Consider the following 24,243-nt stretch of genomic DNA (forward strand, 5'->3'; position numbering starts at 1 on the left):
CCAGTGTTGTTGAAGCTAAGTACTGGAACAGATAGGTGAAAGGACTCCCTGTGGTGAACAGATCCAGACAAAGTCCTGTAAAGCAAACAGTTCCTCAGGTGATATAAAAGAGGTTTAATCCTGGACCTACTGCTTATCCATTTAACCATCTTTGCCCTGGCTATTCCAATTACAGAAGCAGGATAGAAACTGCCATACAGAAGAACAAAAGATTTAAGTGTAATGAAGCTTCTGCTATAACTCTTCAAAACACCCTAAAAAACAAAAGACTTTCCCAACATGTCTGTATTAAGGTGCAGAAGTGGATAAAAGGGCCTCAAACACCCTGAACTTGTCCCTACTAGATAAACTTTAATTACAGAGAGAGTAGGACTGTGTCATTGTCACCTCATTGACACTGGTCATGAGTAATCTTGAAGACAACCCAGGTGGAACAGAATGATGACATAAGATGACAGGTGGATAAACTTAAGAAGGACAATTATAATTTTGCTATGAGATTAACAGGAAGAAATAGGGTACAGTTTATAAACTAATGTGAATACATGCAAAACTACTAGCTCAGAGGCACTGTACCTTATATAACTCTAAAAAATGCATAGGTTGAAAGAAAACACTTAAGGTTTTACTTATAAAATTCTCAGAGGAAGTGGAATGACTGACTGCCTTAGGGTGAGTACTGACATTTCCTTCATTTTTTTCAGTCTGCTATTCTCTACAGATTCTTGCAAAGCATTCCTTTTTCAAAGAGACTTTCAACATAATCATCGTCTAGTTTACTCCTAACATAAAATTTGAAACATACACTTTGCTCCAGCCTTTCTCACTAACCACTGTTACTACTGAGGTTTCCCCTTCCTCATCAGGTCACTGAATCTGCATGTTGTTCTATCATCCAGCAATGCCTGCATTTATATATATACAAAAGTAGTTGAGGTATTTTTAAACATAAAAGTAAAACTGATATAAAATAAATCAAGCCATATAAATCTTAGATTAGAATTAATTCACAATTCACTATGAACAACAATTTTGAGCTAATAACAGAAGCTACCATACTTTTGGGCTATGATGGGTTTATTTTCCCATTCATGTTCCTTAGGAACAGTCAATGTATTCAGCCATTGCATGTTACAAAGGTGTGATCAGTGCCTCAAGGATTAGCATGCTAAATCAGATGCATAATGGTAGTTTAAAGGCAAAATTATTTGCTGAAGGTCCCAATTCTGAACAGAACTAAGTTAAAATATCTTTTTTATTACTTTTTTTTTTTAAAAAAAAAAAAAAACTAATAATGAAAGAATTTTATAGTAATAAGTGAATTTTATCAAAAGGATTTTGTCTGAGACTGAACTGGAATGACTGTCTAAGTGATGATACCCAAAACATAAACTCCCATAATATTTTGGAAGGTGAAGCAGTTCTTACAGAATTTATTAGCTGTTTCTGAAAGAACAAATTGATTGATAAACTATTTGATTGTTTCCATTAAATCTATGCTTGCTTGATATAACCTTTAACAACATTTAACAAAGCTTTGTTTTAGAAAAGACATAGGACTTCTCTTTGAGGCAACAGCAATACTAAGAAGCTATAATTGACACATAGGTAAAATTCTATGCTATAACCAAATGCAAATTAAAGCAAGTGAAATAATTTATCACACCGTCCTTTAGTGTCCTGCACCCCACAAGACTACTCACAAATACGCTATTAAAAGATTCTGCTAATCTTTTAAAATTAAAAATACACCAGAGTCTAGTTACATCCAACATTACTATTTGGAGATGATTCAGAAAGACAGTTTATGTATCTAAACCATTATGTCATCTCCAAACTACACAAGAAAATTCAGTATGTCTGAGCCATGGAGATAACCAGTTTATGTCAGCTGAAATAATGGGTGTTACATTTGAGAGACTGACAATAGCCCATTTTCAGGTCTCTGCTTCACATCATTTTTGTGCATGAAAAGAAATGGTAGCTACCTCATCCTGCTGTTGAAACTGAGTCTGCAGTAAGATGATACTACACCATTTGGAAGAATTCAAGTCAATCTCTTGCTTGCTCACTGATCTTCTATTGTACCTTAATTGAATACCAATGTCTTTGCATCTCCATTAACCCACCAAAAAGCAAATTAGGTACACAGGATGCTAAGAAACAAAACCATTGAACAAAATCAACATTCTGAGTTGACAAGAATCAGAATATCAGATATCAGAACTCATATCATTTGATAGTAGCTAGGACCTACTCTGCTTGGTTTTTCAGACCAGCATGGAGAATTCTATCCTTTTCTCTTTGTAGAAGGTCATATTAAAACAATTATATTTTTCTGGAGTCCGTGGTATATTTCTAGCTGCCATTTTACTTAGGAAAAAAAAAATAATAATAATATTGACTGCAAATCGATCAAAGTACTGAACATGATTTACTGCTTGAATTTCTACTTCATGCCAAACTCACACCATAATAAATTTAAACCTTCTATATGTATGGATAACTGAAAAAGGAGGATCTATGCAGTGCCCTTTGCAGTGACTTCTACTTCCTGCCTCCGTGCATTAGTCTTTAAACAACACAGTGCTGGGTACTAAGACAACAAGTAGAGTTGGCAAAATAAAATTTGCCAGGTCTTTACAATGAGTAAGTAATACTTTCAGACTAGAATAGTCTATGACTGTTCAGAACATCACATCCTGAAGAAAAATTATAAGAATGTACACCTAAGAATGTACACCCAAACATATATATTCTGAATTTCAATAGTTATGCCATTAAACTGCAGGTAAAAATTAATCAAAGGCATTTCATTTCATATGTCAAAAGAACACACTGAATTACAGCAGATGTTTCAGCAAGCAGAATGCAGGCCAACCCTAAGCTCTAATTGTGAGTTTCTCCCTCACAGTGTGAATTTTCCCAACTGAACATCTCACTGTCTAATTGAAGCACTCAGTCAGCATCTGTTCTGCTCAAGCAACTGCGTGAAGTTTAAAATACTGTTTATAAGCAGTATTAATGTCTTTTACTTTCAAGACATCAAACACTTAGAAATGATTATTCCTAAATTAATACTAAAACAAAACTACATTGTATTAAAAAGTGGCCTCCTCTTGATGAAATAACAATTTGTAAATATTCAGTAGAGAATGATATCACAGCTTAATTAAAAATGCCAATTTCCATCTGTATGCCATACCTCGTTTGTTCTATTACTACATAAACAGATACTAATATATTTTGTAAAGGCTCTAACACTAAATCCTCCATATACATCCAAGCCAATGATCTGAACAGAATCTAGTCACTGTTTCTAGATCTCTAGGAAAAATAAAGTAGCTGTGTAGGTGACATGTAACCTGCTGGTCCAACACAACATATCACTTTTCCCTAACAGGCTTTCCTTGCAAGCTGGACAGAATCCTTCCTGCTTTGTTTCTTCACAAGCTCCCTTTCATAGGTTTTTATCTCCTCTAAACACAATAGTCTTAGTCTCCCTTCTTTACTGTAGGCCTTCAGAATGCACACAATAAAGTAGCTTGAAACACGCTTGTGGATGCTATCTGCTGAAGCTCCCGTGTCGCACCAACTGGCAGCTTTGCCCAGGCTCTTGTACCCAGGCAGTTTTGCCCAGTGAAATTCTGGTTATCTCCTTGGATGGGGAGTCCACACCTTTCCTGGGTGAACTATTCCTCAGATGGAACAGTTCCTTTCTGTAGCTACACATCTTTCTGCATTGACTCTGGAAGGTGCTAAACAGTTGGTTCATATTGTACCTTTTGCTTTTATAAATCAGCTTAGGTCAAACACCTCATCCACTTTAACTTAAATTTCTGCAAGAAAGTTCATAATATGACTTGGTTATATTCTCATACAATGGGCATTTAGCAGCTTATTTTGACACATGGTTGAATTGTTTAGCACATGGAGGCGAGGGAAACAAAAGCCAGATATTTTTTTTTTTTCTTTTAAATACTGGAATGTCCTCAAATTAGGTATCTCAGATCACATTAACATTTTTAAATATTCTAATTTTCAACACTGATCTTTTAACTAGCATTATCATTATAGTGAATAAACCTATCCAATGACTGTGAGTTTCTAACTTCAAGTAAAGAAAATGCTGATAATTTGTTTTAATGTTAATTTTCCCCACTTTGCACCAAAACTCTTTCTCTATTTTTCCTAACCAAAAAGCCAGGGAAATCTATGGCAATCTACTTTCTACAGGACTTTCAGCCACTGTGTTTAGGAATGTCTACTACCTTGCCTTTTAAATCATTGCATAAATGACAACTTGAGGTCTAATACAAAATTGGATTAGGCTATTTGTCTTCACAGATCAAAGATACTCATTTGCATTCTTTGTTTAAATCACTTCCTTAAGATTGATTAGAAGGCAAAGACTGAATATATTTTAAGTAGTTCCTTTAATTAATCACCTAAGGAGGAGCCAACAGAAAGTGATGGCAACGAAAATCATACATGAATAGTAACTAATTTAAGAAAAGCTCAGGAGTTAGACCTTCGTATATGCTTCACAGGGAGACACTCTAAAGTTAAAAATGGAAAATGGAAAATATTCAACTGTCTTAGAATGAACGGGAGATTGTTTCAGTAAATCATTCCAGATAAGCTTTTGTAGTAACCTTTATTATTATTATTATTTGCTTTGATCTAATATTTTCAAGTGTTTATCTGGAGATGGACCTATGAGGCAGTCCCCCAAACAAATTAAGTTTAAGCAATAACAGTAAGAATTACCTTTAATCACATATTTTACCTTTTTTTCTTTTTTCTTCCCTTTTTTTTTTCTTTCTTTTTTTTTTTTTTTTTTTTTTCTGGCCTGGATGAAGCAATGGATCAAAGAAACTAATGCCCTTAGAGATTAAGGCATAATTTTGCCTGAAGCATAGTTATGATAGATATTATGATAGATATTCACATATAGAGGCAAGAAATCATCACTGATAAGTCCATCACTGCTAACTATTTTGTAAAGTTTTGGGGAAACAGGCAATGGAGTTCTAAAATAACTATTATTGAGGCATAAAACGTTTTGATAGTGCAGATGTAATCCTTTAACACTTGTAGGACTCTCCAGGCACATTACATTTTCCAAGATTTCTGTGAATGTTAGCCAGTTTTCAAAATACCAACCAGAGCATGGAAACACAGACTAGAGTGCATGAATGCGCTATCACTTCTTGTTACAGATATGACAAGTAGAATAGAGCATTAAAAGGGAGAAATTGCTTTCCCAAAGTCAGAAGAATCTTGACTAGGCCCTGAGAATTGTCATTAGCTAATGGGGAGGAACAATCTGCAGAACCAGTTGAGACTCGTTTTGCTGAAGTTATTGATTTCTGCCAACCTGCTTAGGCTGTGTATTCCAAAGGGTACATAAGAAACTTGCACTTGGTCCAAACAAAGGACTCAATTGTAAACTAAACAAATAACCAATAGTAACAGACTTGATAAATAATATTTGCAATTACAATTTAAGGGGTTACTGGATCACAACCACAGTTTAAGTACACACATTTCCACATAACTATTCAAATGGAAGGTAACAGTGATATTTTAGCAGTACTTACTTAAAAAAAACACCTTTATGGAGATTTGAAATGATGCTTCATCAGATATGAAAGAAGGGTTTGTATAGATTACGTTTTAACAAAATAGACGGATGTTAAAGTGAAAGTAAAGTTACTCAGAAATGACATCTCATATGTAAAATTAATGATAGATAAACAAGATGAAATAAACTAAGGCCTAACTATGTGTTCAAAAAGACTTATTTCAACCAGATCCTTTGAGATTCAAACTCATTAGAGTAACTTGAACAGATTTTCTTTTGTGCTCTGGTATTTTATTGGCTTGAGGAAGAAATTCATCAAAAAGTCTACTACAGACACAGAAAATTTGAGGAGAAAAGAGAAAAAGAAAACAATGCATGGCTACTTTATAAGCTAGAGTTTTAGGCTGACTATAAAGCAGAATCCAAATTAAATTCCCAAGGTTCCAATGTGTCTCACAAACTCCTGTTGCCATACAGAATTTACTTAAGTTCAGAAACAACCAGAATGTTGTTACATGTAAGATAAGTAATTTTTATCCAATAAAATTGCCAAGCCCTTTAAGAATCATCTCAATCAGAAAAAATGTGCTCCCTCAGCTCAATTTTTTGAGAGAGAAACTTCAAGTTTTTTATTCTGCATTATGAACAGTCAGGAAAAACTAACTGAAATCAATTTTTGATACTATTATATAATAAAAGCCTACTAAGACAATTTCCTAGCATAGCTCAGAAATCTGGTATAATGCATACTTCTTGCCAGCAGTAGCTATCTAAAAAGTCTTCTGGTTATATAATCATCTTAAATCAGCGAGTAGGTTGAAAATGTAAGTGTTTTTAATGATAGTTAAAGACCAAAGCAGATGATTGGTAATCCTCCTCATATTTAAGAGAAGCTGTACACTAAATAAGATTTATTGCAGTATTAAGTAGCTTTTTTGTGTTACTGATTAGTCTTGTATCTTATTGAAAAGCCTAATAAATTTTTGAAATGTTTAATTATAGAACTTGAAGTTCTTCACAACCTTCTCCTGCCACTTTTTAGTCCACAGAAATGCTATTTTAAGAAATGTAGATAAAATTTCACTGTTTGCTACTATGGGTTCAAATAGGATGAAACAAATATACTAATCAAATCACAGAACTGAATAAGCAAGGACAGGAATCATAACACATTTCATACATAGTGCGTTTTGTATTTTTGAGTTCAGAGTTGGTGAGGTTCTGTCAATTTCTCATTAAACTAGAAAAGTCTCATTTTTAAAAAAAATTAACACTTCTTTCTCTTACTTTTTTACATTCAAATTTGATCCTATCATTGTATTAATACAAGTGCCATCAACAGAATATTTTGCGTTTGTACTTTCAACTGAGTTGCTCAAGGGACACTAAATTTAGCAACTCACAGAGAGAATTATTCACCCTCAGGGTCATAATCAATTTATATGCCAGATCTGTTGCCATATTAAAACAGTTTCTAAAAAAGAAATTAAAGGACTCCTGAAGAAGTTGCAGTGGTTTGTGAAGAAAGTTAAAGGGAGTAATTCTAAATGAAATACAGCTTTTTCCAGTCAACTGGATTTTGGCGTCCTAGCAAATAAAATAAAAGCTAGTTTTCAGATCCCTACTTTCTGTGTAATTTGGTGTCATTTGAAACAGACGCTACTTCATATTCTAGAAAGAGACTGTTTGAAGAGAGGAGACACTACAGAGGAGACATGCATACACTGTATTTGCTGAAGTAGATTTGGTCTATTGCTTTACTTAAAAGAAATGAAAGGCACTTACCAAAAATGTGCGCTATTGTATGTGCATAAAAATTTAAGAATAATTCCACTTCATCAGGTAATCCTTATTGAGGTAGCGATCAACTGCAAATCTATGACTTTTTAAGTATCTTAGGGCTTGTTGTTACTGAAGGATTTCTTTTTATTTCAGAAGCACAGACTTTTTAATTTTGTGCTGAGTTAGTTCATTTTGAGACATTTTCAGTACCAAGGTAATTTCTCTCTCTTCTTTCAAATTTAGAAAGAAAATCAAAATTGAGATTCAAAAAGGTGTAGCTTCAGTAAATTAAAAATAAATACAACAGATCTTGAGAGAAGAAGCCTGCTTTAAACGATATCAGGAGATACTAATTTCCTGCATAAAGTAGGAAGCTAGAAAGGAAAGGAACCATTCCTGCCAGGAACAAAGACTTAAGCACTATAAGTCAAAACTGGATACTTTAACTTGCTTTGCAATGTTTCCAATATTAGTGAGTGAATGAGTGTGTGTGTGGCAAGTGCATCTTCCAAATACCTGTTCTGAGATAGTTTCTAAGTCTCTCTTCTTGGAAGCCTTCTGTTTTTCCTCCCACCTCTCTTCCATGCCCAATGCAATATATCCTGTATTTTCCAATCCTTTCACCGACAGTTGTCTTTGCACTGCTGCTCCTCTCTCATGTTACTTCTTAACTCCAACAATAGCTTTTACTGCCTCCCAGAGCTGATAGTGCTTTTTGGGAGTGCACTGCTATAATTAACTCTGGCATCACCCCTGTGATTAATCTTTGTCATCTGAGTCCTAGCAACACCAATAATGTAATGGGTTGGATCCGTTAGCAAATCAGTACATTTCAAACAAAATATAAGTAAAGTGATGGATATTTTTTCATCTACTTCCAGCTTCCACAAGCATAACACACAAAAAAATCATTCTTCTACTGGTTATGACAAGTCATAGTTCACATATTCCTATCTCTTACTACTACTCAGGTTGCCCAAGGAAATTTTCCTATGCCTCACCCCGCCTGAGTATATTAGGCACCATCTGGAGAAGTGAAAGAGGAAACTCAATTACCTCATTAGTAATTACAATAAACAAACTTTCCTGCTGATTCAGTTTGGTAGCTTCATGGAGGGCTATCACATGCCAAGTTAATATATTTAACTTAAGAACTTCCTAAAATACACTTCACTGGAGGTAGAGGCTGGAAAGTGTTATATGTGTTATCTACTCTTCTGTTCTTCCTTAAATTGTCAGAGGGAAGATATAAGAACAGATAAAGCTTGTTACTTCGCTACAGTCTGATTTCATTACCCCCAGATATCAATAGCTGCCCTATCTGTTGAAATTGAAGTTTTGTTCATGCATGTGACCAGCTATTTGACTTTTCTGGAGGGATGATTAGCTCAAGAACTAAAAACCATCTGATAATCAGCCTATACTATTTTCATGATCACAAGTTGGTATCGTAGTATGGTGGACATAATTCTCCAGAACTATGTTCTGATACAACATAGACGTGATGGACTACAGATAGGCCCAATGAAAACTGTGCAGGAGTAGAGAAAAGTAAGGCTGCAAATTTATGCCTTTTCTGGATTTTTGACAAATGTCTCAGGAATAACTGGGTCTGAATCTGAGCCTTTATAAAATTTTCTTCAAATATTTCCTTCGCAGAGTTATTCTGTGCAACTTTAGGAACTCCTGCCATGCCCTCTATTTGTTAGGATCACCACTGCTACCATTCAGAAATCCTAGAAATTCCATAACAGTTTCCATAGCAAATTACTGAAATAAACTGCTTCTTGGTCTGCTTTTCAGCAGGTGTAACACCACCTTCAGCTGTAATTTCAAATTACTCCTTCCTATATATATTTATTTTGCAATTTTCATTCAGTTATAGACAACTTTCTGTTGTGAGTCATTAAGGCAGTTTTGGCAGCCCACTCTATCCTGATTGTCTTACAATCTTAAGAATTATGAAGTTAAAGAATTTATTTAAAAGCTCTAATTCTTTCTGATAATAAATAATATGTATAATATGTCATTTAAAACATTTTACTCATGACATCACACAACATTTAACACTGGACAAAATATGATAGAAATTCATTCATTTGTATTCTTTTCAATAATAACACTTTGATACTTACATATGCTATAGAAAACTATATACTTAAAAAAAAAAAAAAAAAAAAAAAAGGCAGTATAACTCTAAGTATTCAGAACAGCCAAAGGAAAGATGCCAGGAAAAACAGTAGTTACATGAGAATTTGGAGTTCTATATTCCAATTCTACTGTACAAATCTAACATTCTAACATAAGATCTTTTGGGATTTTCTTCCCTTATTAAATAAATAAATAAATAACTGTTGGGGTAAAATAACTTAGTCAGGACATGAATATTACAGAAATATTCCATCAGAGATTGCATCATAAGATGACTCCAGATTGATGACTTTAGCATGTGTCATTTGCTAGCCTAAACTACTGTGACTAAGAATAGTGAGAACGAGCCTCAAACATTTTAATTATCATAAAAGATAGAAGTGGGGGTGTTCTACAACAATATCTTGAGTAATAGCAGAAATGTTATTGCATGCTGTGAATATGCAATTAATGAGATAATTGTGCTTAGGAATGTATTTACTGAATGTAAAATTACCTGTTGTGCAAGCTCATACTTTTTTCAACAGATAACTTTGAAAGTCCTCAGATGAACAAACTGCAGGTTGTGCAAACAAGAAAAAAGTGAAAATCAGTAAATAGTTATTCAGCTAAGTTGCTAGGTTAGCAACACATGCCTAAGGCAGGAAAAATTCGTGTTTTAAATCTTCCCAAATGTCTGTCTCATCAACAGAAATAATACCGATTTTAAAATGTTATCACTCTTTTTCCTCTTCAGACTGCAGTAATCAAATCATTTCTTTAAGTAATTCCTTTTCACTTTAATTGCAGCTTTTTAAAAACAGGTTAATAATCATCCATATTTAAACTGTAGATTTTATGAGTTATACTTATTATGCAACCCATTAAAGTTTTATAGTCTTTGCAGAATAAAATAATCATTGATCTTTTTCATCTGAGTGCTGTTAAGACAAAGGGTGTAAACATCAACTGATTAAAACATTATTTAAAATGCTTTATAAAATGCTTTATAAAATTTAGTTTTAAGTAATTCCACTCATCAAGACTTGACAAATCTGAAGAGCACTTCATTTAATTTCCTTTACGAGATTGTTTTGCATGAAAGCAAATGCCTGAGGGACCCTTAGTCCCCAGTAAGGCTGTGCTATTGCCTTTGCTGTGGATACTATGACTTTCTGACAGCAAGTTATCTGTCAGCCCACTGTGCAGTGCCCTCTAGCAAATGTGTGAGACTAGTTGAGATAACTCAGAAAGTCTATTCCTTTAGTATTATTACTCATCAATTAAACAAGCAAGCATGTGAGATATTTAGATCCTCTTGATTGTTTCAACAATTAAAAGAAACCACTTCCATAAATCAAAAATAGAGAGAGAGAAAAACACATAAAACGTAGCTTTCTGCATGGCATTTTTAGGAAGTGATAGTAGATTATACAGCCCTTTGTCCAGAGATTATTTCTAGCCTACAACATTGCTAATGAAAACACCTTCAAGCTGATACTCCATAACCTACTGTACAGATTACACTATATGGACACAGTGCAGTCAGAAGCTTATACAAACAGTGCTTCTGCCTCAGACCTTTTAAGTCAATTATGGACTTTGGAATTGGTACAGAATAGTTAAATGTCCTCCATTCTGTAATGGCAAAAAGGAGCAGCACAAACATCTGGTCTTCAGTCACAAGGTGCTTAGTAACTGGGAAGTAACACACTGCCAACAAAATCCTGAAGAAATCATGACCTCTCAGACACATGGTGGAAGTACACTTGCTGCACTTAGTGAGCAGAGCATTAGAACAGCACTCTACCAACATCCATAAAGTAGAGATAAAAACAAATATAATTTGCAGGTTACAATCATTAAAATGACCACCAGCACTGAGACATCAGGCCTTGAATGAGGCCACAGAGCTGAATACCAGCTGAGACAATAGCTGGAGAAGGCCAAACACAGGTGATACTATTACATGCATACTGGAAATAAGTCATCTGGATAAATGGAAACAGATTTACCAAAGGTACACATTACTCTCCAAAAACTGGATAGCAACCAGGAAACAGCTATGGTTGGATGACTTACACCCACATTACAGTTACAGAGATGAATTCCAGGATAGGTATATTATTGTTTAGCAAGGTGATATGACACAAAACTTAGGCTATTTCAAGGTAATCTTAAAATTTGCTTGCCCAGGAGAATGCACATTCTAGAAACCTGAATTTCAACTGAAAGCAATCAGAGAAGGTTGGAGCACACTTGGCACAAATTTATTCTAAATGAAAATAAAACTTTTTAATGGATTTTTTTATGGTATTCACCCATTTGCACCCATTAGCAAACTCCTCTACACTCTCAACAGTGCTGTCATCTTTGTCGTAACAGGTGACAGCTGTTCATCATAAGCATAGGAAGCTGCTAATTCCCTAACTGAAGCATAATCCTAAAGCTGTTCAAATAAGATGTGAGGAAATGCAAATAATTCCAAAGCCGGGGCCAGGAGTGCTGCTAAAACATAAAGTAACACTAAGAGGAAGATAAAAAAACCTTTGCTGATGCCTGTGTTGAAACTTGCAGGAGTCCCAGACAGTGGTTGCAAGCAGAGGCTATAAATTTTTGAGAAGGTTGCAAAAGGATTAAGGTTAGTTTCAGTTTAAGGTTAGATTTAGTAGGATGATCCTTACCCATGCACCAAGTCCAAAGAAAATACAAGGAAACACATTGGAGACAGTTTCTAGGGAGCTGAGATACTACTTCTCAGCCTCTCTGGAGTGCAATGGAGAACAATCTCCACGCAACCACAGGCAACCACAGGAAGATTACCAGAGAGCTGCAGGAACACTTATATAAAGCCAGATATGAGCTCTGTTCCCTGACCATGACATAGAGCATAGGCTGTATAGAAAAACAGAACGATCAGGTATTTGTTGAGGTCCGGAACCACCTTAAACTAACTCATAATTGGAAGACAAAGAGCTTAATTTTACCATGTTTCCCAAGCTATGAACAAGTTATTCTCTTCTACGTCAGAGAATCAGAGCAATACTGTTATTTCAGACACATCCCAGGGCATAGATTAAGGATTTAAATACAAGGCAAATAAATCTGGCCAATTCAAATAATTGAATATTTCATACTGATGTTGACTCATTCCTGATTTGCAAGCACCAAATAAAAACATCTGAATTGCCAGAATTTCTTGTGTTTGCTCACTCCTTGATCCCTCTTCTTGCCCTGCAGACTTCTTAATTAAATGCCCTGGACAGTGATGATAGTGTTATTTGAACAAAGACTTCCTAAACCCAACCGTTATTTTTGCAATCATCCTAATACTTTATTTTTTTTTGCCTTTTTTTAAAAAAAAAATATTAAGCTAAACAACAATAGAGTTATCAACTATAAAGAAGACTATACCTATCTTACAGCTCAATTGCAGTGCTATGGAAAGGAAAAGAACAAGCCAAAAACCCTGTTTGTAGACACCTGTAAATGAGCAGCCATGCAAAGAATATCCCCAGAAGCAATAATCCTCTCTGTTTGTCTGACAAACTAACAATTTGATGCGGTACAGTTCTCCACCTGACAAAGGTTCTTTCACAGAAATAACATTAAAAATCACTAGCAGCACAGACTGTATTTTTACTGCCAAGTTCTTCCACATAGACAATATTTCATTTTGACTCTCAGAGGGTATTGCATTGTCCCCCGACTATGCCTTTCTGGAAACAAAGAATTCTGACAGAAAGCCATCACTACTTAACTTCAAAGGACATTATGTGCTGAAAAAAGCACCATTGCAAATGATGAGAATATGGGGAAAAAAAAAAAAAAAAAAAAAAAAAAAAAAAAAAGTCTCATTAATCTCTCCTGCTCAGTTACATCAGAAATCATGAAACTAAGTCATTATGAAGAAAAAAAAAAAAAAAAAAGGGAGGGGGAGAGGGGGCAATATATTTTGTAAACTTCAGAATCTCAGGCTGCTAATATTTTTTTAAAAATAACATATTTCAGAATTATTCTGCACTCCTCGATATCAAAAGATACATCTTATTCATAGTATCCAGAAAATTCAGAAAATTGGCATGTCAGCTCTGTAGCACATATCTCTCTTCAAGATAAAAAACTACCCAGGACAAGAATATTAGGAAAATTTTAACTGTCTTCTGGCAGCTTTTAGACAGGTTATATCTACTTTTTCTGGCATAACCCTTCCCAAAAATGACTATTAGGAGGCAGGTTTCCTATGTTGTCCATTTCTATCTGTCACCTGGCACAACAGGACAAGACTGCATTTCCCAACAACCAGGAAGCTCTGCTCCACCTGAGCTAACGTGGTGGTTGCAGGCCAGGTAGAGTCTAGCAGCAAAACCAGAGCATGAACCAAAGTGGCTCCTATTGAAACAAGCCAGCCATAATTACACCCTACTGATACATACAAATACAAGCATCACCTCTGTAAACAGAGAGCATAGCATTCATGCTGTCCTCAGAGCTGCTATGATGTTTTACAGTTTGGTTTTCAGGAATCAAGGAGAACTACCCTGGCACCCTGACACAAGCTGCTGTTGGAACACTACCTTAGAAACTCCAAACTATGGGCAACATCCAACATTCCCTCCCAAATAACAAAGCTCTACCAGAGGAAGGTGACACATGAAGCCTTAAGTATTGTACCTGAAAGTACTGGATGAGAACAAACAAACAAGAAAAATCAGGAAACTGGACAAGGATTACTACAGATGGATCATGAGAAAAAGACATCTGTAGAGTAACAACGATTTTTCAATCCAAATTTAGTAGAGTTCTGACATTACTACTGCTCTTCCAAGTTATAAGTTGAAAGTCAAAAATGTAATCATATTTCTGTCCAAATGATGTTTCTTTGTGAAGTCTTCCACTGGCAACATGGGCCTTATTTTGGAGTTAGGATGGATCTTTTCAAGCAGTATCTCTATTTCTGCTTAGAAGCGTTCACATGGATCTTCTACATTGTGGACCTCTTCCACTACAGATCTTGCTTATACCACAGTCTATGAAGCATAAATAATATTTCAAGATTGAAAACACAGAACTATACAAAATGTTAAATGATCTCAAACGTTTTTCAGAATAGACAAGTTATTTTTTCTGACATTCTTCACAACACATCTTAGAAAGCCACATATGTATTGTAGGTAGTCAGATTTAATTCATAAAATGTATCCACGTATATCCCGTACACTTAACTCATCTTTTTCTAACAAATAAACTTGCAATGAAGTTGTGATTCCTAGGGGTCTACACAACAGTGTACTGTTTTCAATTTAAACATCTGTGTTTTTACAATTTTTTTCTACATAGGACTTGAGGGTACCCATTTGCTTCACATTTAAGAGTATAACACCTACAAATGTTCAGCTAACCAGATTGTTAATTGGTATGTTTGCTTTAAGCTTTCTTGTACAAATAGAAAATGTCCCTCATGAAAATGAATGGTTTAAAGGTTCATAGGTTATCATCCCTGCATTTCTGTGGTTATTTGCTTTTTAATTTCCCCTTTCCACAGTGCCCAGACACATTATTGAGAAAGGTTTCCACAGACCTTGTTAACTCCTCTATTCTCTGCCTGGATTCAAGCTTTTGACTACACAGAAATCAGTGCTGAATGTTTTCCTCAGAGGCAGTCATCAAAAAATGGAGATAGCTTTAGACCAAAAGTCATTAGTAACAAATAAAATAATCTTGTATTTGTAACAAACTGAATTAGAGTGAAAAAATGTTATAAAATACACCTCACTATTATTGTTATTATTATGATGTACTTAAGATCAGCATTTCTTTTTGTTAGATCCTGAGTATATGCCTAAGAGAATCTCCATTTGTATGAAAAATCAAGCAAGTAAATTGCTTTCACCTGCCCTAATACCTACATCCAGTTAGCCTGAATACTAATTCCTTTAAAGTTGTCTTTAGATATAATTAGAAGTTAGCATAACTACTTGATAAGTAGAAGCTTGTCTCTGTAGACATACAATGTCTGCACTTCTGTCATCTTATTTCTAAGTGGAATTTAAATATCAGCTGTGAATTTCTTATGACCTGCCCCTTAATGTGGGATTCATCTCACCAAACATAGATGCAGCTGAGCCAGTCCCTCGTTATAGTCATCAGAGATGAATGGGAAACTTTCAGGGTTCACTTCACCTCATCCCAACATAGATACATAGGGTGTCTGCATTACAAGCTACTTTTGTGCATTTTTCTCCACTTGAACAAATGGAGAAATTGTCTGTTTTTCTGTTATCTTTTAAAAAGAAACTTAGACTGATTAGCCCAGATATTTATGCTTATTACAACCAAACTCAGAAGCTGAGTTAGGATTGTCATAACTGGAGACGACTTTCTTTCTCTGGAACATGACACATCATTACTTGAGTACCTCCTTGATCAAGGGAAAGGTACCTCCTTGATCAAGAGTACCTCCTCTTCTCAAAGGAAAGCTGTTGAAAAGTGGTTTTGGCCTGTAAATAGCCAAAACTCTGTAATTCCTTCAAGACTTGGGAAGTAGCCCAGACATGATGCCAAACAGATTAGTTTCTGTAGAATTATGGTAAGGTAAAGAGGAATTATATTTCCTAAGACCCTATCTACAACTTTGATGTATCAAATCAAGGCTAAAGCTAATTTATCTGCAACACGAGAGAGAGCATCCAGTTGTTCAGGTTTTTGGAGTTCTAGGTCTTTTACTGACCACTTGTTTAACCTTGGTTCTGTCACAAAGTACAAATGCTTCTCCACTGACACTGTGCAGGGTTGTGAAGTCAATAAGTATAAAACATTATTAACAGCTAGTCCTTCACAGGTATGCATATTTAGGCAGGTCTTTTTTTGGTCAAACACTTTCCTGTCTCACACTCACATACTTAAAGACCTTGTCAGACGTTCTCTCGTTCTCTTTAAAGTCTAATATGGCTTGTGGGTTACCTTCTCTTTACACTGATAATGCTCAGCAGCAGCTGATGAGTCCCCAAAGATTCGTCAGCCTGGAAAGAATTTCTGGAAATATGCATAACTAGTCAGCTAGCCTTCATGTTTGGAGGATGCCATTAACCAGCTCTGGCATATGAGCTAAACATAGCAGCGTTCAATAATGTACTGTTCAGAAGGAAAATGGGAACACTGAGGATGATGCTGCATGTCAGCACACATGATGAGAAGGCAAAGATCACATTGCAAGGAAAAGTCTATATGCAGACAGCAGCTCAGATGACAGCATTCTCACTCTCAGGACTGACACTCAGCAAAGGTAGATTTGGCAGATGGCCATGCATCATCACAGGAAGCAGCGCTTTTCATGGGAATGCATTTCAGTGTGTTGTTAAAAAGGGCTGCTGGTCTTATCATTGAATCTTAGGCTCAGGTTACTGAAAACTCTGAGATAAGGAGTTCTAAAGTCCAGCTACAGTGCTTACACATAAAGATGATGTTCAGGAATAACACGGTTTTTCTAGGAGTCTATTTTTATATTCTTATTTCTAAATTAATATCAGTGCACATTACACCCCTCTGCTCCCCCCATATATCAATAGTATACAATCAGTCTTTGAACGAAATGAAATTTTAATTTTGAATTTGAATTAGGCAGACTTAAACAATTAACAAAACTATCTGAAAATCCTGATGTACGGAAAATCCTGAGAAAAAAAAAAAAAAAAGAAATTCTAATAAAATATAAACTGAAACTCTAATAAAATGTTTATAATAATTCAGCTGGCCTCCTTCATTAAATATAAGTAATGATCACAAAACAAAACTGGTAAGATTTTTAGAGTACACTAAATTTAAATCTAATTAATACATATCATAATATGTTATCCAGGTTTTAACTTGGTTAACACCAGCACTTTTTAAAACTTTACTGCATATGTATATACATTTTAAAATTTGACAGTTTCTTTGTAATGATTCTTTGACATACTTTTTCTGAACATTTTAAGACTTTCATGTTATAGCTGCTCTTATCTCTATTAATGTTTTAAATTGCTTGCATTTAAGACTGCGTAAATAAGTATTTCTTATAATTAGTCCAATTGCTTTAAAGCAAAACAAACATACATAAAAGGTAGATAAATTAACATTTAATTATTGAAATTTGCTATTGATTACTACAAATCACTTGTAGAATGGGTATGTTCTTCTATGACTCTTAATTATGAAAATTAAGATTTTATATTTTAATTAGTAATGTTATGGCATAACAATTTCCACCCCTCTCTCTGTTTCTCAGAGTAGGTAACCAAGCACACACTTAACTTTTTATTTTCCGATGTGTAGCACAGGTAAATGAAGAAAAGAAAATCCTAGAGTTAAAAAGTGACATGATTCTATAAAATTAAAATAAATTTAAAATCAATTTAATTTTTTCTTCCTTTTACAGCATTAAATAGCCCAGCTAGAAAGGGGAAAATTGAAACACTCACTATTTAGGTCAGTAAAATAATGAAAATACCTAAGAAGTAATAAGTAGATTTCTAAATTTTTAGATAGTATGAATAAGTTAAGAAATTATTAAAGAGAAATCTAACCTTGCTTTTAATTTAAAGGGTGAGAAATAATGTATCCTAATGCCTATCCTAATTGGCATTGTTTGCCAATGAATAGCTCATATACCAGCTAATGTTGTTTCCATTCTTGCTTTAATTGCCCCTATTTTTTTATTATTATTATTATTTTTTTTACCATTTACAAAGATAAAGTTTGACCCTCTGATTTGAAAATTTTAGATATTTCTCAAGAAGAATGTTGGAGATGAGATACAGAATCACTCGGTTTTCATGCTTGCAGCAAACTTTATGTTAGAAAAACTCTGCACATCTTAAGTTAGAGTGGGAAACTCACAAGGCCTGGGACTGGATATGTCCTGCAACTTTATTGCATGTCACTTGGGATCATATCCTTTTTTTCCTTCTACATTATTTCTGGCTGACACTCAGCTAGGCTTTAATTTCAGACACACCACTGTGTCTGAAAGAGCTATTTGGCCCTCAATATGGAAGAGGATATTCCAGGTTTGAGTACATAAAATTCTACTTTGTGCCCTCTTGAGCCTTCTGTGGAAACTGTGGCTCATTGAAGTGGACAGTAACTGTTAGGAGTGTACTTACTGCATTGAAGTTGGGGAAGAGATTGACTGCTGCTGCAGTATCCAGAGGAAACGGAAGAAATGGTTTAATATCCAGTGACGGCTGTAAGGGTGGAGCAGGAGGACGCACTAAGGCTGGAAGAGCAGGGCTCTGGCATGTACCACCTATGTGTAGAAAGATAGAAGGCATTCAGCAAGTAACATAAACATGGAGGGGAAAAAAAAAAAAAAAAAAAAAAAGCAAAAATAAATATCAATATTGGGTTAAACATACAGATTTATTTATCCACAAAATTACTGCATTATTGTAAAAGGGTGTAATGGACTGACTGTTGGTTATAGGTCTTTATTAATAACTGCTTCAGGTATCAATCTTTCATTATTTAGAATTAGTTAATAAACCATTTCTGTCCCTGGATTGACTAAAACAATAGTTCAGTGCACATCTGACTTCCCTTCAGAACTTCAGCTAGTCTCATTCACTTACAATTTCAGTACTTTACCCCAGCCCTACTACTCAACACTCTTCAAGCAAACTCCTGAATAAAAAGAACAACTAGCTGTTCTGCTCTGTGAAAGTCATGTAATTTGCAGATATTTAATTTCTTTAATTAACTGAGCTTCTGAGTCAGCCTAAACCTAGCAAACACAACGTACCTAGCTGCCTCAACTGTTGATCAATACAAGTCTAAATTATAAACAATTTCAGTAGCCATCAAAATTTGTGCTTTGGAAAGGTACTGACAAACATATTCTGCTCTTCCAGGGTGTGGAGAAGGTTCAGATTCTGTACAGCAGAAAGCTCCTCCCTGCTAATGCTACCAATCAACAGTTCTGTGGGAACATTATGCAAATGAAGAAATGTCCTTGAATACCAATAAACCACTACCTGTTTTCTGTGGACTGTGTTTTACTTATTTGTTTGCCCCTTGCCACAGACAGCTAAAAGCTGGAAGAATTCAAGCCTGTTCTCTGCTTCCAGTGTCTCCCATGTTTTGGTTGCACTCCAAAACATCAATTCCCTTTTAATTAAAGACTATTTGGATCCTAGGAAACTGTTAAAATATGCCAGTGTTCTTCTAATCTGTGAGGCAGGCAACAGACTGTAAAAACCTGCTGGTAAGAGTCCAAGAAACATTTTAAAAAATGTAAAGGGAGTTTTACCCTACTCATTCAATAGAGGCACAGGCAGATAGACCAACAGAGGGAGAGATCAGAAATCTGTTTCTTTTCTCACATACATATAGATGCTTCATTAGATGAACTGCATACATTCTTTAAGAGCCCAAATATAAAATACTCAGAACGATATATGGAATCTCTCCATATTTGGTCAGCAAATCTGCTAAGAAGTGTTGCAATTTCATGCTTCTAATCGAGGGCTAGCAGCACAGGATTTAATGAACCAGTTGTAGCAGACCATCCAGAGTTCTGCTTTTAGGTATAAAATCAGATGGAACCAAATTTTCAAAGACCCTCAATTTAAGAGTGTACAAAGTCAGATTCTTTGAGTGCAGCTGCTAAAGGCTGCATAGGCAACAGAAAAGCATAAAGCAAACAGCTCTGCTTTCCATAGCTCACTAGCATAGAGCCATCAAGTACTTAATGACTGTCATTGGACTGGCAATTGTTAAATTCCCATGTAATTATTATAAAAAGAGCATAAAAACAAATTAAGCAGGTCAGAAGGATGATAAGGTAATGTCGAACAGGCCAGTCTTGCCCCCGCTCTGAATAGGAAAAGCCCATAAAGGTATTTTTAGAAGTTGGAAAAACATATTTTTTTCTCAAAGTGTTCACATATTACAAAATAAAACTGCCACTTCTATTGATAAAAACATTATTAAGAAGTCTCTTGGTTGTACCTGAGACCCAACCACACAGAAATGCCAAGCTGAGCATTTGCCTGGCAATAGCTAGGAATTGTTAGTTAAATTTCCTCCAATTCACAGACACAAATGCAAAACTGAAAAACATTGCCCATGCTTAGGAAAACAGCTCCTCGGGTGTGTTATCTCAGTGCTACTAAGGGGAGTGTTACAGCCCTGCAGGTTCAGGTTACCTAGAGCAACAGCACTGCTATCCCATACTCTTGGATACTATGCCATGAAGGATGAAGCAGTTCTTTCTGTGATTCTCCTCTGTCGCATGACTAGGCACTCACCCACCTGCCGCTGCCAGCCCGTGTTGCATAAAGTCATCTGGGGACGAGAACGCGCTTTAAAAGGAAAAAATCAGCCAGCTTTGCAAGACCTTGGCTGGGACTCAGAGCCTCTGGAACAGAGTTTAAAATCTACCCCAGTCCTGGCTACAACAGCACAGAAAACGAATATGTTCAGAACAGCTGCTCTCTGTTTTTACAATAGTGTCAGACGTCCTTTAATGATGGAGCATGTGATAGGTATCATGAAATTTATGCTTACACTTAAAGGAAATTCTCTAATTTTTAAGGCAGCAAAAATTAGATTCTCTTTCCACTTAGCATGCACAGAGCTGGATTCCAGAATCAGTAACAACAACAAGAACAACAAAACCTGAAGCAATGGCAACAACTTTTGTGACTCAGATTCACTGAAAAATGTTTGCACAACATTTGTGAATGCCAATGTTACTACTTCCCTTCTAATGCATTAGCAGAGGGGTAGAAGCCTACTGGGATGAGTTCTTAGAGAGAATGTGTAGAGAAATTCTTATTGTAAAGAAGGAGCTATCAAGGGCAGAAATATCAACAGAAGGAAAACAAGAGAGCCAGCAAACTGAAGGGAAAGAAGTAGGGGTGCAGTAAAACTCATAAAGCAGAATTCACTTTGTAAAGAAGTGGTGCCATGGGGCAAGAACACATTTAGAAAATAACTTTACAGCAAGGCTTAGGTCTTCTTTAGTTATGTAGTGTTACTGAACACTAGGGAAAGGTAAGGAACTGTAAAGGTTGCTTATGGATGTTTTGATGTTCTGTGTGATAAGCTTTTACAAAAAGACATCCACAGCTTTCTCTGTTCAGCTGCAATACTTCTGATCATCACATGAAGAGATAGCTCAATGCCAACCACTTCACAAACTTCCTGTCAGCAAGGGTGGAAGTTCCATTTTGACCACAAAAGTGCTGTTAACACCCCAGACCACAGATAGATTTTGTCCATAGGCTGTTTGATGCCCTGAAGTGCACCAAGGCATCACTGCCAAAAGTGGCATGTACACAGGACGTGACCAGAGAAACATAATAATCCCCCCCCCAAAATATAAGGTAGTACAGGCCTAAAGTTACATTTGATGGGTAGCATGCTACAGTTACATTTGATGGGTAGCATGCTACAATTCCTTAAAATAGGAAGATAGAATATATTTGCTAATTCCAGTCTTATAAGTAAATGATATTATAATGTACGGAACAAGTCTTTCCGGTCCATCCAGCCAATACTGCATTGTGTTGTGAGCACAGACAGATTAAATGGTGCAAAGCCACACATGCAACATTGAGAATGTAGCATATTCAAGAGGTTCTACTGAAACCAGTTGCAATATGAGCCTCATCACTACAAGACCTTTTTTCCCTGTAACCTGAGCCAATAGAAGACAGAAATACTCAGATGAAGATATGATTCCTGCAGATTCAGCCTCAAACTGTATTTTCTGTAAGCAATTCTTACATTTGATTTTTCTCAACTGGAATGTGAATAAATACCATGTTTTACACACACACACAGTTTTGACTTTAAACATTGTTTGACTTGGGACTTGAAAATAGATTTCAAAATGATAAGTCATTCAAAAATGAAGAAAAAGTTTTATTTAAAAATGGTATGTTTTGGTGTTATCTTAAGGACATTTCACTCACAATTATTATTATTATTGTTATTTATTTATTAACAATTGTTATTGTTATTTATTTATTTTTTAATACTGAAACAGCATTTTCTGATAAGAAAGTCTCCCATGAAAATTCTTCTGTCTAGTTCACCTGGAAAATCCCTCAGATTAGTGCTAGGTAAAGACTATAGATAGTTGTGAGTGTTGGCCTTAAACATCTGGATTAAGAAAAGCACAGAATGAATAAAAGTCTTAGAGTAACAGACATATTAAGACTTTTTTTTTCTATGTGCAGAATAATAAATAACATATTTTCATAAAGTTTCTGGAGAAGGACATCCTGTCTCTCAGGTCTCCTAACACACAGCTGAATAATTTGGCAACCACATACTGCTATATTTTGTGACTTGGCTACAGAAAAGGTATACTGCATCTTTCCCTGCATAGCCTCTCCTCATGTACACTTCAGTTTCCAAATCTCTTCCACTCAACTGCAAGTTTAGTTTCCAGAAAAAGAATAATCAAGTCTCTTATCAAATAGCCTGTCCTAAGGAAATGTCCAACCCAAATTTTGTAGGCAGAAATAGTCTAGATAATTTTTGCAATGCATTTGGAACTCAGAGGTATTTTTAAAACTATGTAGGAGCTCTAAATTAATACCCCATTAATCCAAATTTTTTTCAGTTCTTCCATCACTATTACCATCATAAACACCAAGTGAAAAAAATCAAATCTCTGCAGAATTCCGCCTTCATTCCTTTACATTTATTTCCCTCTGGCCACATGTATGGTCATTTTCAATACATCAGAGACACCCTAAACTAATGTTCAATTTCTGTTCCATCCTGGAGTCTGAGTTTTTTTTCAGTAATGTAATTTTTTTTCTCCCATGTACAGATATTCCCAAGGTTTCCACCCCCTCTCCCACCTCTCCAAGGGATAGCTTATTGAAGGTCAAAACAACAATTCTGCCTTGACAGAATCTCAAAAAACCTTTCATTCAGTGCCTGGGAACACACAGGTTTCCAGTTTAAAAGTTAACTTTCAGGTAACTTGAAAATGTAAGTTCAGAAAGGTATTGTGATCTTTTTCTTCTTTTCTTCCTTCCAGTTTTTTTTTTTTTTTTTTTTTGAGGATTAAAATATTTTCTAGAGAGAGTGAGCCAAAAGAGGATATTTTTCCTTGTTTAGAATATTAAAAAAAAAAAAAAAAAAAAAAAAGAGGGGGGGGTGAAGGGGTGAAGGTGCCTTTAAACACAGTATTTTTTCATGTAATTCCCTCTTATTTTCAGAATAAATTTTTAAAAAAGGAACAGACAAAATATTTGTATAAAATATTTGACACCCACTGGAAAGGAACTCTCAGAACGGGGTTCCAGCCACACCAGCCTCGCTCCAGCTGACTCTCCTGAGACAACTTGAGGATCAACTACACTGTGTGGCAATGTAACCCTTTATTTCATAGGTTTTGCTGTTAAAAATGTTAACAGTTGCTAGTCACTTTGAAGAGGATGAATGCAACACTGTCTCAGCTGCAGAGATCTGGGAGTAATTGATTTTTCAGTTCACTGGCCAAACCAAAAAAGAAGAAAAAAAAAAAAAAAAATTAGAGGAGAAAAAGAAATCAAACCACTGTGTCAGCTGAAACATTTATTGCACCGCAAATTAAATTCCTTATTTCTTACTTAGATACTTAACCCTTTTCATTATTTACATTTTGGCAAATTTCAAACATCCAAAACCAAATAATTCAAAACTACTTATTACAATATATATATATATTATATATATATATATATTTATTATATATTTTATTA

General features: G+C 35.3%; 1 protein-coding gene across 3 annotated transcripts in view; it reads right to left on the reverse strand.

Moving 5' to 3' along the window:
• The window catches only part of ZNF385D (zinc finger protein 385D), a 242,742-nt gene that overhangs the window by 119,541 nt on the left and 98,958 nt on the right, over positions 1–24,243 (reverse strand). For 2 of the 3 annotated variants that reach the window (XM_035316282.1, XM_035316280.1), the window contains exon 2: positions 18,643–18,785. Coding sequence is in view for 2 of the 3 variants with exons in the window: in XM_035316280.1 (XP_035172171.1) it covers positions 18,643–18,785 (143 nt within the window). In the remaining variant the exon portion in view is untranslated. Of the gene's footprint in view, positions 1–18,642; positions 18,811–24,243 lie in introns of those variants that run through there. The other variant, XM_035316281.1, reaches the window with a different exon arrangement.

The sequence above is a fragment of the Oxyura jamaicensis genome, chromosome 2 (assembly GCF_011077185.1).
Source record: "Oxyura jamaicensis isolate SHBP4307 breed ruddy duck chromosome 2, BPBGC_Ojam_1.0, whole genome shotgun sequence".
In the NCBI taxonomy this organism is placed as follows: Eukaryota; Metazoa; Chordata; class Aves; order Anseriformes; family Anatidae; genus Oxyura; species Oxyura jamaicensis.